General features: G+C 38.1%; 1 protein-coding gene across 1 annotated transcript in view; it reads left to right on the forward strand.

Moving 5' to 3' along the window:
• Positions 1-17,402, forward strand: part of CUBN (cubilin) — a gene marked incomplete at its 3' end in the record, with an annotated part of 191,788 nt that overhangs the window by 112,405 nt on the left and 61,981 nt on the right. The window contains 6 exon segments of the mRNA XM_081970672.1: positions 2,603-2,669; positions 2,672-2,734; positions 4,058-4,417; positions 4,965-5,018; positions 7,568-7,753; positions 17,171-17,287. Of these exon segments, the coding sequence (XP_081826798.1) occupies positions 2,603-2,669; positions 2,672-2,734; positions 4,058-4,417; positions 4,965-5,018; positions 7,568-7,753; positions 17,171-17,287 (847 nt within the window).

Raw genomic sequence — 17,402 nt, forward strand, 5'->3', positions numbered from 1 at the left:
GATTGTGTTTTGTTTAATGTAAAAAGGAAGGGCATGGCAGGGTGTACCATTTCAGATGTGATAACTACATTTAACAGAATGAATTGAAATAAATACAGCTGATAATTTTGTTATCTAGGATTCAGGAGACTAATTCTAAAAATTAAACATATTTAGCTATACTATGAACTTTGTAAACGCTGAACTGTAAATATTTAGAAGGAAACCCAAGGAGTTAAAATTTACATGGTACAAAATATATATCTAAGCACATATGTAGCTGCTATTAGGCATATCATTTTTGCAAATTATGAAAGCTTTAAAGGTAATGGTAAATGTCCTCTTCACACATATGTGCTAGTCGCTCCCGACTCTAGTTCATCTCCATTTCAAAGCCGAAGTGCCAGCATTGTCTGTGGTCATGTGGCTGGCATCACTAAACACTGAAGGCGCATGGAGCGCTGTTACCTTTCCACCAAGGAGGTTCCTATTTTTCTACTTGCATTTTTAAGTACTTTCGTACTGCTAGGTTGGCAGAAGCTGGGATAGGGAATGGGAGCACACTCTGTTATGCGGCACTAGGGATTCAAACCACCAACTGCCGACCTTTCGGATCGACAAACTCACTATCTTAGCCACTGAGCCACCACGTCCCTAATATGAAAGCCTTATTGAATGATAAAAGTAGGATGAAAGTAAATTCTAAATACAGGCAGTTCTCAATTTATGACCACAGTTGAGCCCAAAATTTATGTTGCTAAATGAAAATTTTGTTAAGTGAATTTGTCCCATTTTATGACTTTTCTTGCCACATTTGTTAAGTGAATCACTGCAGTTGTTAAATTAGTAACATGGTTGTTAAGGGAATTATAGGCTCTCCATTGACTTTCCTTGTCAGAAGGTCACAAAATGACTCCTGAACACGGCAACCATCGTAAATATAAATTAGTTGTCAAGCATCCGAATGTAAATCATGTGACCATGGGGATGCTGCAATGGTCATAAGTGTAAAAAATGGTCATAAGTCATTATTTTCAGTGCTGTTGTAACTTTAAATGTTCACTAAACCTCTTGTAAGGCTAGCACTACCTGTATTTTCAGTTGCAAGTTATGTATGGGGTCTTTGAACAAAATATTATCAAAGAGCCTTTTCTTCACAAAAATCTGATAAGATTTCTTTCTATAAACACTTATAAATTAGATCTGATTATTTTGAATATTACCAAGTAAAAGAAGTCAGTAAAAATCAAATGCTGAAAGAGTGATAAACAATAAAGTAGCAAAATAATTGTTGAAAAAGTAAAGCCTACTGAGAATAATACTGAGAAAAATTTAAGTAAAGCAAAACTCTTAAAATTTGATAGTTTTATTATATCAGGTAATACAGCTATCAGATTTAGGCTGCAAAAATCCATGTAATCTCTAGCAGGCAATAAAGAATTAGTTCCCTGCAACATTTTGCTGCTACACTGATCTACAAATTTTGGGAAATTATCAACCTCCAAGATAAAATGTGTTAATTTTACATATTTTGATTAGATGAATTAGAAAACAGGTGATAAAGGTGCTGGTTGGCTAAAGTTTTCAAGATATTTCATAATAAAGATTTATACACAGGCAAGAATATTTGGCTACAAGGGAGGGAGATGTCTAATAATTATGATGCCTCGTAACTTCTTGACAAAGTATGGTAGAACAATGAAAATGGCACTACATGGAAGTGTATAAATTTATCTTCACTTTGAGAACATCAAGGCAGTTGACTATGAAAAACATGTGGAAAATTTGCTTAGGTCATATTAAGCACTTGGTGCAATTATGTCACTGAAAATTCACTTCTTACTCTCACATTTAGACTATTTCCCTTGGAATTGTGGACACTGAGTGATGAGCATGGGGAGAGATTCCACCAGGATACCAAAGGAAATGGAGTCTGTCCATGCTTGCCGATTACTGCTGGAATCTCCCCAGGGATGATCTTACTGCAATACACAAAAGAAAAGCCAAAAAGCGCAGTTTAGTTACTGAATAAAGATGGAACCTTATCATTTAATCTGATGTTAGAGATTATCAGTTTTTCATGCAAAAAGTAAGAAAATATCACATGAAAAACCAATAAATGAATAGAAAGTTATGTTACTGGTATCAATAAAAAGATAAATTTATAATGATTGGTGTGGCATCATTCTCATTGCTATATTACATTTTGCAGAAAAGTTATGGAGCGTAATTACACATCCTGTTCATAATGTTGAATTATTTTGATGCAATTTTTATCTGAAGCTTTATCTTGGAAATTGGAGCCAATTAATACTCAGGAATTAATGTTCCTTTATTAGTGACCCAATTCTGATAAAAATAACCAACTTTCATTTCCGATTAATCAACTTTTTTTCTCCTTGTAGACCAGTGCTATCTAGTAATAGTACTAATCTTTGTCTCAATTACACTGCCAAAATCTTACTGAAATGTTCAAGATGATGCCTATCATGTTCTCTTCTCAAACATTACCTTTTACTCTTGTCCTCAACAAACAACTGTAGAGCTCTTCCTTACTTTTACATATTCCTTGTTTATCCATTCACTATTTAGCTTCGTTTTGGTTTTATATATGTCCTTCTAGATCTATGGTGGATATGATTCATCAACACCTAGGCTGGCCCAAGTTTGCACTTCAAGATCATTACAGAATCTTTGCATGTCTCTAGCACTGGTGATGCAATTACAGTCAGATTCAAAACTGTGGAGTTAATTGGTTATTCAGTAGTTGGCAAACCACACTGATTAATCAGTCAAAGTCAACATTCCTTTCTCTTAATCCTTTTGCTTACAAGAAGGTACATTGGAATTTACACGTAGACACATTCTATGCAGCAGTCAATCATTACATATGGGCCACGTCTCTTCATCATGAAGTGTTCAGGAGGTGTCCATGAGGAAAAGCATGCATCTGTTAACCAATCAATAGTTGCCAAGTGGATTTTCTGTCCAATGAGCTTTTTCTATTCTGAGAAGTTTGACAATAAAAGGGAGCCCCGAACAATACTCTGGGTGGGTGCTTCCCATCAGAGTGCCTTCCTGGTGGGTGGCCTTCCCAGCACAACCTTACTCCTGTCTGTGTCTGCTTTTTCTACGTTACCAAAATCTGGTGACCCCGACGTGATCTCTCATACTCATTCGGCCGGACGAGCCCATGTGCACCTCAGGGAACTTTGCTCCCAATATTTTGTGAGTGTGTGGGGGGGGAGAAATGTCAGCTCCGCAGAAGTTTCATGCAAAAGAGCTGCAGAAATTACTTAAATGTAATGAAGTGACAGGAGTTAGTCTACATAAGTTAGAATAGTAGGAGAAATAGGTTGTCCTATGTCCCTGGTATCCTGAGGCAGGAACTTGGGAATTAGGGGACTGGATAAAAATTGGAAAACAATTACATACCGAGCTGTGAGCTCCTATTGAACATTTATTGTTATGGCAAAAATGTAGGGATATAATAGAGAAGGTGAGGACTCATAAACTCAAGGCACAGTCCTCAATTTCTTTAATCCCAGAGGAGGGAGTTGCTCCCCCTCCATATTTTCAACTAGAGTTAACAACTGAACCTATATTGAGGTCAGTGGAACCTAGTTCCCTCACTGCTCCGATATCCATTGTCTCTACAAAGGTGCCAATTGGAGCGGTCCAAGCTGGTTTTCAAGATGAACAGAAAAAAGGAAATCTTAAGGACAAGAACTTGCAGAAGGACTTCAAGCCTTCCCAGTGGTAGAAACAGTGGATCCACAAGGAGAGGTCCAATATCAGTGGAATCCCTTACCATATCCAGTATTAAGAGAATTGCAGAAAAGTATCACTGAAACGGGATTACGTTCTACTTATACAGCAGGCATGCTGGAAGGTATTTCTAATGGTTATCAGTTGATCCCACAAGACTGGAAATATTTGTTTAGAATGCTTCTCACACCTGCACAATATGTGGTTTGGGATTCAGAATACCAAAGAGAGGCGATACATGCAGGGAATAATTCAGGAGGGCAGTACATACCAGATTAATTATATGGAGTTGGAAATTTTTCTACCTTAGAACAACAAATTGCAGGAACACCTCCACAAGCCTACCCAGTTGTAGGACAATGTGTCATAAAAGCCTTTCAGAGAGTGCCAATATCAGGGAAACCTAGTAAATCTTTTTCATCCATACGTCAGGGTGCAGGAGAGGCTTATCCTGATTTTATTGATAAATTGCAAGAAGCCATCCAATGGCAAATAGATAATGAAGAAGCTAGCGGGGAATTGCTGAAACAACTAGCTTATGAACATGCTAATGCAGATTGTCGTAAAGCATTGATGTCTGTTGTAAATAAAGGGGAATATACTTTAGCAGAAATGTTGAAGGCATGTTCAGACATAGGCACACATGCTTTTCAGATGGATGCCTTAGCAGGTGCATTACAGAAAGGTCAATTTGGCAAGCCCAGAGGAAATTGTTTTAATTGCAAAAAACCTGGACATTTTAAACAGCAATGTCAAAGCACCTATAGAGGCAATGGACCAGGTGGGGGCCAAGACCAAAAGGAGAACTAATTATTCATGATTAAATGGTAATATGGCTCCCCCTACTGCTCTTCCTTTGGAATGGCACTCTACTACACCTGTATGGATTGAACAATAACTTTTGACACAAGAGAAACTTACAGCATTACAAGAATTAGTAAAAGAACAATTAGCTGCAAAACACATTGAACCTACCACTAGTCCATTTAACACACCGGTATTCGTAATAAAAAGGAAATCTGGCAATTGGAGACTTCTTCATGACCTCTGTGCTATAAATGCCATATTAGCACCAATGGGGCCACTTCAATGTGGTACACCAAATCCAAATATGATACCAAGAGAGTATCAAGTTATGGTGATTGGCCTAAAGGATTGTTTTTTCACAATTCCATTATGCAAAAAGGATAAACCTCTTTTTGCCTTTACTGTCCCAGTTATAAATTCAGAAAAGCCAACGGAAAGATATCAATGGACAGTTTTACCTCAAGGTATGTTAAACAGTCCTACATTATGTCAACACTTTGTATCTAGAGCTTTAGAATCTTTTAGGAAAAGTCATCCTCAGCCACAAGTAATGTATAGATTGTTACCTAATCCTGAATGGCATGGTCCGGTTCCTTTGTTAACATGGGGCCGAGGATATGCTGCTGTGCTTGCTCCCACAGGACCCGTGTGGATTTCAGCGTGGTATGTAAAACCTTAGAAAAATGTCGTGGCAGGAAGGATTGAAAAATCCAATACCCAACTTCTCCCTCAGCCTGCAGAATCCTCAAACGGATCGAGACCGGGCATCTCGGAAGAAACATAAGCCAATTTGGGGACCAATTAAGGCTTTGTCTGCTCAAGCCAGTCAGCTCTTGCTCAAGATCAAAATGTGGAGCCAACACCAGAGAACTTTTTAGTGGCTGCTTTTTCTTGCTTAAATTCAAATTCTCTCACTATTGTGTTGTGCATACTTTTTACATGTCTTTTCCCTCCGACTTTGGCAACCCTATCTCCACAGAAAGGCATTCCAGAACAAGGACTTTGGGACCAAAATTGCCTTCTGTGGGATGTTCAACATGTTTCAAAAATGATTAACAGAACTGACTGTTGAATTTGTATGCATTGTAATCATGATAATAATTGGTTTAATTTGTTGCTGTTGCTGCATTCAATGTGCATCTCCATTAATAACAATGTTTCGGCCCATAATTCGACCTCATAGACGCGACATAATGTATGCATGCAAATTGTTAAAACAAAATGAATTAAAATAAAAGAAAGGAGGAAATGTAGAGTTAATTGGTTATTCAATAGTTGGCAAACCACACTGATTAATCAGTCAAAGTCCACATTCCTTTCTCTTAATCCTTTTGCTTACAAGAAGGTACGTTGGAATTTACATGTAGACACATTCCATGCAGCAGTCAATCATTACATATGGGTCATGTATCTTCATCATGAAGTGTCCATGAGGTGTCCATGAGGAAAAGCATGCATCTGTAAATCAATCAATAGTTGCCAACTGGATTTTCTGTCCAATGAGCTTTTTCTATTCTGAGAAGTTTGACAATAAAAGGGAGTCCCGAACAATGCTCTGAGTGGGTGCTTCCCATCAGAGTGCCTTCCTAGTGGGTGGCCTTCTCAACACAACCTTACTCCTGTCTGCATCTGCTTTTTCTACATTACCAACAAAAACAAGTGGGAGAATGGACAGAAAAGAATTCATTGCCAGTTGGCAAGAAATAGCTGGAGGTGAGAATGTGCATAATGGCTTGATGGGTGATGCATTGTGAAATTGTAAAGCAGAATTCTGTCTGCCTTGCATCTCCCTATCTAACTCTGTCTGTCCGTCTGTCTATCTCTATTTATCTATCTAACTCTATCATCTGTCTGTCTGCCTGCCTGCCTGCCTGCCTGCCTGCCTGCCTGCCTGCCTGCCTGCCTGCCTGCCTGCCTGCCTGCCTGCCTGCCTGCCTGCCTGCCTGCCTGCCTGCCTGCCTGCCTATCTATCTATCTATCTATCTATCTATCTATCTATCTATCTATCTATCTATCTATCTATCTATCTATCTATCTATCTATCTATCTATCTATCTATCTATCTATCTTCTACCCATCTTAGTGTTTCTCAATTTAAAGTTGAGATTTGTGTATTTCAACTTCTAGAATTCCCCAGCCACACCTTAAAGTTGCCAAGGTTGAAAAACACATTATTTATTTATTTATTTATTTATTTATTTATTTATTTATTATTATTTATTAATTAATTTATGCCATCCATTTCACTATCAAGAGAGGCAGAATTTTTTTTTGAAAATTTTGTTTATGTGGCTATACTGTACCAAATTCCAAGGAATTGTTTTGGTAATCTTCTTTTTATTATTGAACAGAAATATTACAGATTTAGAATTGGGTGACTACAAATCCATGACCCTCTCTGGTCCTGAGTGCTTTCTTTCAGTTGCCTAAGATACTTCTAACATTTGCCAGAAATTGATATTGTGGATTTCTGCTACCTTAAGGATGAAACACACCGTCACACATATACAAATAATAAACCTGCAAAGCTCTCCCCAAAACCAAGAAAAAGATATCTCAGAAATCCTGCATCCTCCCCCTCTACATCTTCTTATCACAAGTAAGTAGTTAGGCACCTTGTCACAGATGCCGCAAAAGATTGGTTGCAACTTTTGCCTCTGGCTATCATAAGGTTGTTTCTTGCTCTGAGAATGGTTAGGAGTAAACTGAAACATAGCCTTTCAGCTGTACAAATGAAAGCCTACACAGAAGTCCAGTTAATTGAATAAGGAGAAAGCTTAATAGCCACTGAGTTTACAATCTGCTGTTTGATAAGGTATATAGAATTAGAAAATACAAAACTTAGAATACCTGTTGCTTCTTAGCCAAGCCATCAATTAAAGAGGAACCTATATGTTTGGTTCCATTTCATACAACTTTGATAAATCTTTTATTAAGTAAGCACTAAAATAAGCATTTATCTCTGGCAAAGAGATGCAATGTAATACTATTTTTATACTTCTGTCATTTCTAGGTTATGGAGGCATTTCCCAAGCTCCACAAGGTGAAATTTACTCTTCCAACTACCCACAACCTTATGGTAACAACAATGGCTGCTCTTGGATCCTCCATGTTGATAAAACTCACCATATTATGCTGAACTTCACTGATATACAGCTAGAATCTTACATTACATGCTGCTTTGATTATGTTGCAATGAGTAATGTTAACACTGCTATTCTGTAATGTGCTATTTTGATTTAGTTTTGGGATTAGGTTTGGTACAAGCATAGCTCATGTTGATCTTTGGCCCCTGGGGTTGAGAAGTCAGGATATCAAAAATCGTCTTTCTTCAATTCTGATTTGGATTCAGTGTTGATCATACATGGTACAATGTTTCTAAACAGCATGTGGCAGTCAATAGATTTGACCTAGTTTGGCTATTCTAAATTTCTATAGAAAATATATAATAAAATGTTAGTTTATCCTATTGGTTTAATTGTGAAAATCCATCACATAAAATTTCAAAGGACAGAAAAGACATGCCCATAAATTCATTGTTCCATTGCTAAATACTCTAGTGCCATGATGGCGAACCTATGGCATGCATGCCACAGGTGGCATGTGGAGCCATTTGTTAGGGCACGCCGGGCATTGCCCTGTCAGCTCATGCGCGCGCTAGTCAGATGACTTCGGCCTTCTTTTTTTTGCCATTTTTCACCCTCCAGAGGCTTCAGGGAAGGCGAAAAACCACCCAATGCGCAAACCAGAATTTCAGTATTGGGCTTCCAGTTTGCACGTTGGGCCGTTTTTCATACACTGGAGGCTTCATGGAAGCCTCCTGAAGCCTCCAGAGGGCAAAAAATGGCCCTAAAGACAAACCGGAAGTCATCATTCCTGAACCTCTAGGTTGCTCGTACAGCAGTTTTTCGCCCTCCGGAGAGTGCTGCTCACATGTACATGTGCACTGGGGTCGCACTCATAGCATTATGGATGTGGCATGCCTACGCATGACCCTGCTGCGCTTTCCCCGCTTTTGGCATATGATCCAAAAAAGGTTAGCCATCACTGCTCTAGTGGCTATGTGATGATTCTATTAAAAATAATTTATATTCCATTTATGACAATCAACATGATAATAACATCCTGTCTGTGGACTATGATATGCAGTATCTAAAGGACACATGCAAATTATTAAGTAATGAACTAGCATTTATCATGGCTCGTCCTATGATACCGAGAGGTTCATTTACCAAGTGGCTTCCAGCACTTGCAGATTATTTTTTTCCCACTTAGTACCAACATTAAGAATTTTTTCTAAAATTAGGATGGCAGCTTTTTCTAGCCCTGATGAGGCTGATTAGTGTCCTCAGTTTTAATTTTAGCAATAGCAATAACTAAAATGCTAATTCAACCCAATGCCTTCAAATACTAAGATGTGATTTTTATCATTTGTTGTTAGGATGGGAAACAACAGTCGGTACTTCCATTTGTCTAAACCATAGCAAATTTTTAAAAGATAGAATTTTATGTCCATAGTCATAGCCTGGTTGAAGTTGATCTGCATTTTCTAAGGTAAAATAGATGCTTCACCTACCATTGTAAGTCAAAACTATAAATACTGTTTTATGGCTTTGGGTTTATTATATAATCAGCTGATGAAGATGAAACAGAATTAAAATCATCCCCTTATTTAGCCTGCTCTGATGAGGTTGTGCTATGTTCTGATTCGGAAGGATATGAATGCACATTGCCATCTTCAATCTGCTCCTAGTCCATCCTAATCTTCTCCCCTCCCCTTTTGCTCTACATCAAAGTAGGCTTTTCTAAATTCTGCCAGCACAAGTGGGCCATGTAGTTTGTCTCCTCAACCTCTCATTTTCTTGAAAGTAATATTTCAATTAAAATTGGTTTTCTTGTATGAATTGTGGTGGGCACAGTGTCTTCCACCCAGTCGCTAATTGCCCCTCTTCACAGCTATTTTACCCTGGGTTAATAGAAAACATGAGGACTATTTTTTCTGATCTTTTTGACAAATGTATCTTTTTAGGTTTTTTTTCTTCTTGTCAGATTGATGCCATGGAAATTACCTAGAAGTAGAGAAATGACAGAGGGCAGGAGCTTGGTGAAGGCTTAGGAAAGACTGCAATTAAAAAAAAATGGAGGAGGAAAGGTCAGGTAGGGGAAAACAAGCAATCAAATCTCAAATCTTTTGCTGACTATCATAAATAAGACGAATTCCCCAGCTGTCTCCAAATATGCCTCCCTGTTTTCTGGCCTAGGATTCTCTAATGATTTGGCTTGTTGAAGTTCTCCTAATTGGGCTTACAGAGCTTAATATTTGGAAGAGATGACAGAGCAGAAGAGCTGGAATGAAGCTGACAATAGTTTGACAGTTTACTCTTATAACTCAAGTGGCAACAAGAACAGTGAAAGGATAATGTTTTCACACTCTGCCAGTTCGCCAGTAGATTGGTGAAACTAGACATAAGTAAGCAATATCTGCAGTAAGCAGAGGGTTAGACTCAATAGTCAAGTGCACTGTTTTTCAACTTAGTCATTTTAAGATATGTAGATTCTGGGAATTGAAGTCCACACATCATAAAATTACCAAATTTTAAAAGTCCTCAACAATTGCATCCCCTCAGGGACGTGCGGTCAGGGGAGGCAGGGGAGGCAGCGCCTCACCTCTCTTCATGAAATAGTAGTATATAATATAATATAATATAATATAATATAATATAATATAATATAATATAATATAATATAATATAATATAATATAATATAATATAATATAATATAATATAATATAATATAATATAATATAATAAATATAATATAATATAATATAATATAATATAATATAATATAATATAATATAATATAATATAATATAATATAATATAATATAATATAATATAATATTATATTATATTATATTATATTATATTATATTATATTATATTATATTATATTATATTATATTATATTATATTATATTATATCTATCTATCTATCTATCTATCTATCTATCTATCTATCTATCTATCTATCTATCTATCTATCTATATTATAATATTATAATATTATATACATCCATCCGGGCGCGCCCGGGAGCTGAGGAGGCAGAAATGTTGTCGGCGCTGCCGGATGATGAAGGCATGAAAGCGACTGTTGCTTTCGTGCCTTTGTCATCCGGCAGCGCCGACAACATTTCTGCCTCCGCCCTTCGCAGCTTCCGGGCGCGCCCGGACGGAGGTAGCCAGAATGGCGCCGAGGCAGTCCGGCGGGCGAGCGAGCGAGGCAGCCTGATCCTTGCTCACTCGCCCACTGGACTGCCTCGGCGCCATTCTGGCTACCTCCGTCCGGGCGCGCCCGGGAGCTGCGGAGGGTGGAGGCAGAAATGTCGGCGCTGCCGGATGACAAAGGCACGAAAGCGCAGCCGCCTGAATGGGAAAGCAACGAAAGAGGCTGCGCTTTCACCCCACTCAAGCCTTGCCGCCTGCATGGGAAGCCGCCTGAATGGGAAATGGGAATGGGAAGTGCAGCCGCCTGAATGGGAAAGCAACGAAAGGGGCAGCGAGGGCGGGCGGTGGCTGCAGGCAGCAAGGCTTGAGCGGGGTGAAAGCACAGCCCCTTTCGTTGCTTTCCCATTCACCCCGCTCAAGCCTTGCCCGAGGGAGCTGGGGATCGGGCTTTGGGGTGGTGGGAGACCTTGAAGTAGTGGGTGGGGGAAGGGACTGGCGCCGGTGGAGGAAGTAATGCTATGTGGATCAGTGCACTCCACAGTCCTCTTAATGTTCACTCAGGAAGGCGGAGAATGGGACCACATGTGCTGGAAGCTGAGGCTGCCTCAGCCTCCTGCACACATGGTCCCATTCCCCGCCTTCCTGATGACGTCACCAGCCTCACCAGCCTCACCAGCCATAACCCTCACCACACGTCACTGCATCCCCTATATGTTGCTTGCTCATGTGGATGCAAACTATCCCCAAAACCCCAGCCAAGGAAAAGAGAGCAATAAAAAATAGAAATCCAAATAACAGATTTTTGAAGTCAGCTAAGTTTTCCATCATTATGAACATGGTAAACAATCTGCTTAAGGCTGCCATGTGGAAGGGATCATAATCAGAAGTTGAATAAGTGAAATCAAAGATTCACCCTCATCCAAAATATTCCTCCTTTTAGTAATCCAAATATGACCATTCACTAATCAAGATGAGAACCAAAGGTCTATGGGTTTTTTGTAAACTCTTTCCTAATATTCTCCATCTGGCAATATGACAATCACTAACACATTAAAAAAAACACACATATATACAAACACCAGAACTGTTATTTAACCCTGAAGGACAATTAAGAGTAGAAAGTAAACTTTAGAAAGGATTTAAAAAAAATATTTTGTTGTTATAAGTAGTCCTCATTTAACAGCCACAATTGGGATTGGCAACATGGTCATTAAGTGAAGTGGTTGCTAACAGAAACTGCTTTACAGACCTGTGAAGGTTGTAAATCTAAGAACTAATTGCAAGTTGCTTTTTCATCAATATCATAACTGTGAACACTCATTGTACGAGGCAGTCACTAAAAAGACTACATATATATATTTTAGATGGTATTATTTTGAGAAGTTAATTGCTGCTATCCTTATTCATTTAGAAAAAAAGGAGCAGTAGCAATATTCATATTAACTTGTTTGTTCAGTCAAGAAATCTCACTTGGAAAAATAACCAAATTAATTTGCTTTCTGAATAATGTATTCATATTATTTTGCAGCGTCCTGATCTACAATAACAATTTTGAGAAGTTTTAAAACAGATCAAAAATATGAAGTACTTTCACCGGAAACAGTTTTGCTTCAACTATTTTCTCATTTCCTTGGTTTTTTCCAGCAGCAATAAAGTGTCCAGAGAACAGAGTTTGCAAAACTATAATATTCTGCTGATTTCTGAGTTGCAGGGATCATTTGATTTAAGTTCCTCTTAAAACCTCTTTACAGTGTCACTTTTTACAAAGTTATACCTCAGAGAAATGCCATATTTAGTAGCTCTCCAAGATCTGAAAAATCTTGCACCTTCCCACATAGAAACTCAAGAAAAAGTAAATGATTATTGCAGCAAATTATCATCTGCCTAATATTTTTATTTAGTAGGGATAGAATATAAAAAAGAAAGACCTAAGTATTAGACTAACAAAATTAAATCTGGATAATTAGTTGTAAGAGAATGTTGATTGTGGCAATAAAAAAAGAGTCCCCCAGCTATCTGTTTGCAAAATGCTACATGTGTGTGTGGCATTTATTATTATTGCAGTGTTTCTGAACCTCAGTAACTTTAAGATGTGTGAACTTTAATTCCCAGAATTCTAGGGAAAAAATGAGAGGGAAACATTGATCTATTATATCAAATGAACAACTTTTGTAAAACATTTGTAGAAAACATAGTTTTTCTATCACTGAACAGTTAACGGCTTTCAAGAATTGTACTTCAAATTTTGCTTGCAATTTCTGCATTGATTGTAAAACTTTCTTTTGATAATGAAATCCAGATTGTTCTGAGTGACTAATCTTCAGTGGGAATTGTTCGAAATGTCTTCAGCCTCAAGGCCAATATTTTAACTGAGGAAAGCAAGCCTAATCTTAGAGTTGGCAAATGGAGAGAGTTAGAGCAGAATGGAAAGACAGTCATAGCAGACTGGAAAAACTCTTCCCTTTTATGTATGTTGCATCCTTTTACAAATGTTTTCCATCTGTTCTTTCTTAGTGAGTTTACAGGACTTGGCTAGATTGAAGAGGCTCTTCAAAACGAAGGAGAAGGGGCATTTTCAAATAAATGATTTTTTCTCAGCTATCAATAAACCTTTGAAAGTGTCAAATAATGACAGAACAAACACAGTTGTAAGCAAGCCAGTTATTCAGTCATTGCATCTTAGTTTCACTATTAACTTCATATAGATTGTGAAGTTGTTCAAAACATATTCAGGGTCTAAAATTCTGAATTTCTACTATTCCTGGAAAAAACCCTGCCACTCTCAAAATATTCATTGTTGTTGTTAGTTGCAAAGTCATGACCAACTCATTGCAACCCCATGGACAACGTTCCTCCAGGCCTTCCTGTCTCTACTATCCTCTGAAATCCATTTAAGCTCAGGTCAACTGCTTCGATGATTCCATCCAGCCACCTCATTCTCTGTTATCCCCTTCTCCTTTTGACCTCAATCTTTCTCAGCATGAGGCTCTTCTCCAGTGATTCCTTCCTTCACATTAGGTGGCCAAAGTATTTGAGTTTCATCTTCAGGATCAGGCCTTCTAAAGAGCAGTCAGGGTTGATCTCCTCTAGGAATGACTGCTTTGATCACCTTGCGGTCCAAGGAAAACATCCATACAATTTACTAATCCATACAATGAAAAAAAAATGATTGACTTACTCCAATGTTCTTAAGCAAATGTTCCTTTTTTTAAATGTTTCTAATTATATGTAAATCAGGACAAACTGTAGTTATTTAGAGATTTTTAGTTTTAATTAATGCATGGTTAATAATATTGTTAATGTAACAATATTCTCTAAACCATGCTGTAAGCTACACCACGCTGGTGTAGTTGAAGGAAAACTTGTTGAAGGGAAACTAGTTGAAGGGAAACTTCAACTAATCTGAATCAGTTTGAAAGCAAGTCACATTTCTGAGAGTCCATAATATTGTATTATGGTGTTTGGAAGCAGAAGTAACATATTTCTGAACAGCTGCAGGATTATTTCCTTCCTTCCCATTTTTGACTATTACACTGAATAGGCATAGCTGCAATTACTCAAATTTTGTGAAAGTGGGTCTGTCCTGTGTTTTATTTATTTATTTATCAAATTTATATAGTCCTCCATCTCCTCCCAAAGGGGACTCTGGGCAGTACACAACAATGAATAAAACACCTAATAAAACAGATAAATGCATATAAATAAATAAATAAATAAATAAATTCATAAATACATATAAACAACAATAATAAATAGCATAAAAACAAAGCTGTTAACCCTGAGCAATGGAACTGATTAACAGATTAACAGAGTTGGAAGTAATGGTGGGTTTTAGGTGATAGGTCCGATACGGGTGTCCGATACGGGTGTCACCATACTGGAACAGTGCTTTGGATGGCTCCCCTCCCGCCTTCGTTCCTTACCTGTATTTAAGCCAACTGGGGCATTTGCGCGTGTGTGCGCAGCATACAGCACCTGTGCGATGCTCTGCTGAGAAGCTGGGTGGTGGGTGCGGATGCGCAGGGTGGTGGGTGCGGATGCGTGCACAGCGCACATGCCTGTGGTGGATGCCCGGCCCTGTCGCAGCATACCAGTTGCAACAGGATCCAGAACCCACCACTGATTGGAAGGAATTTAATCCAATCCCCTGCCCAAGCAGGAGACCTACATCTGTCTCTACCTAGGATCGAACTCACAACCTCTTGATTGTGAGGTGAAAGCTCCACCTCATCAAAATAAACCTCCAGTTTAATTGGAGCACCAAGGCCTGGCAGCCTAGCCTTATAATAAAAGTCAAAAGAATGGAAAAAATCTGATTTCAAAGGGAAAGGATGTTCCACAAGATGGAGACCACAGCAGAGAAGACACATCTCTTGGGTCCCAACAAATGTGGTTCCTTCACTGATAGTACCTGCAACATGTCTTTTCTTCAAAATTTAATAGAAAACAGAAACTGTGATGGTCAGCATGTCAAAACAGAGGAGACAACTGAACAGAGGAACTGCCAAACAATTTTAGCGTGCATCAAATGCATTGGTAATATTAAAATAATTTAAAGAGAGTCTCCCACTAGCCTTTAAGACACAAGCAGGCTAGTACTACATATGGATATTTGCATTTGCAGGTAATGCACTTATATAATATATTTCAAATTCTTATAAAATGTAGGAGTTGTACAACTAAACTATGTAATTCTAAAGTTATATTGACTCTTCTCTCCTACAGATTTTTGATGTTCGAAATAGGGAAGCTCAACTTCTTGGAAAAGTCTGTGGTGTGCAGCAACCTTCTTCTTTCACATCTACTCTAAATGCCATGTTTGTGTGGTTTCTCTCTGACTCATCTACACATCTCCGAGGCTTTTGAGATTGGTTCGCTGAAGGCAAGTTTCTCAGTGATAGACCAATATCACGCACACGCATGCACACGCGCACACACACACACACACACACACTCTAATCTCTAAGAAATCAATCCATTCCCTTCCTCTAAACCACTACAAATGTTGGCCTGTCCATGCCAACTGACAACAGCTCCCTGAGTCTCCATGTATTTATAGCAGCTAGCTGGGGAATTCTGGGACTGGACACCCACACATTGCACATTTCCAGGGCTGAGAAAGATTGCTCTAGGGAAGGGGCATCAAACCCAGTGGGCTGGATGTGTCACGCGCTTGCTATGCCCACCCCCATTTTTGCAAAGGGGGGAAAAGTCATGATACATCCCGTGACGACAATGTGACGATGCAAGTTTGACACCCGTTCTTTAGGGACTATCTGAAAAGAACAAGGAATGTTAAAAAAGAAAAATAATGGGATATTTAATTGGTGCAGTTCAAAACATTTCATTGGAAACACTTTGTTGACATCTATATAATTTCCCAGGAAACAAAAAGCTTAAGTTTTTATTAGCTTAAAAAAGATAGATCCTAAAAAGAATGTCTATTCAGAAACTTTCCTACAAAAATAAAAATCACACTTTATAGTACTTCAATTTTCATGTTATATTTCATGCTCTAAACCAGGGGTGTCCAAACTTGGGAACTTTAAGACTTGTGGACTTCAACTTCCAGAATTCCCCAGCCAGCCATGCTGGCTGGGGAATTCTGGGAGTTGAAGTCCACAAGTCTTAAAGTTCCCAAGTTTGGACACCCCTGCTCTAAACATTTATTTATATTGTTTTCAGTTTTTAAAACAAATGTTGAGGTAATTACATTAAAGTAGGCATCAGGAAAATTCTGCATAAATTCTGCATATATCTGTAAAAATATTTCCCTACATTGGGAAATATTTACAATTATAAATATATATTGAGAAATTAATATGAAACCTATATATCTTCAAACTTTCCATTGTAAAGGATTGCAGGAATCAAATAGAAGCTGATTCTGTTTAATGCTTTAAAAAAAATAACTGCAGGGCTTATTCAAACCAGATTTCTCACACAATGCTATCAGGAGCTTGTTCATGTGAGGTGACTATATTCTTGTAAAGAGTTAACAATAGCAATCTGGCTTCATCCTGAGAGTCTACTGATGAGATAAGTTGAATATCCCCAAATATGAATCCCAGAAAAGAGGCACATTTAGTGTAGCTCTGCAGATGTGTAACTTGTATGTGTATGTTGGCTCTCAGCATACAAACTCCTTTAGTGCTTTTCCAACTATATATTGATTTTGTGACTCACTTTCTAGATACATGTTTTATTCTGTGAAATTTTAAGTGGAGAATGATGGATACTAGTATATTTTTATCTATGTAATCAAGTTTCTTTTGGCTACATTATGCCCACTCATTAATTTTGAGATCTATACTATGACTCTTTAATTTCATTGCTGCTCAGCCACTCTAATTACCTGTATTTGCATATTTCTAAATCACTCCAAAGTTTGTGGAAATGTCTCAGAAGCTTATTTAGTTGGTGGAGCCATTTCTTCTCCTCTGTATCCAGCAACATACCCAAATAATCAGAATTGTAGCTGGATTATTCAAGCTCAAGAATCATATAAGTTAATAAATTCATTTCTCCCAGCTGAGAAAGCAAAATGACTAATATCCTCTCCTCTTCTGTAAAAACAATGCAGAATTCCTCCTTTTCTTATCTGCAGGAAATACTGCAT

This window comes from Natrix helvetica (genome assembly GCF_964273705.1).
Source record: "Natrix helvetica genome assembly, chromosome: Z".
NCBI classification, from domain to species: domain Eukaryota; kingdom Metazoa; phylum Chordata; class Lepidosauria; order Squamata; family Natricidae; genus Natrix; species Natrix helvetica.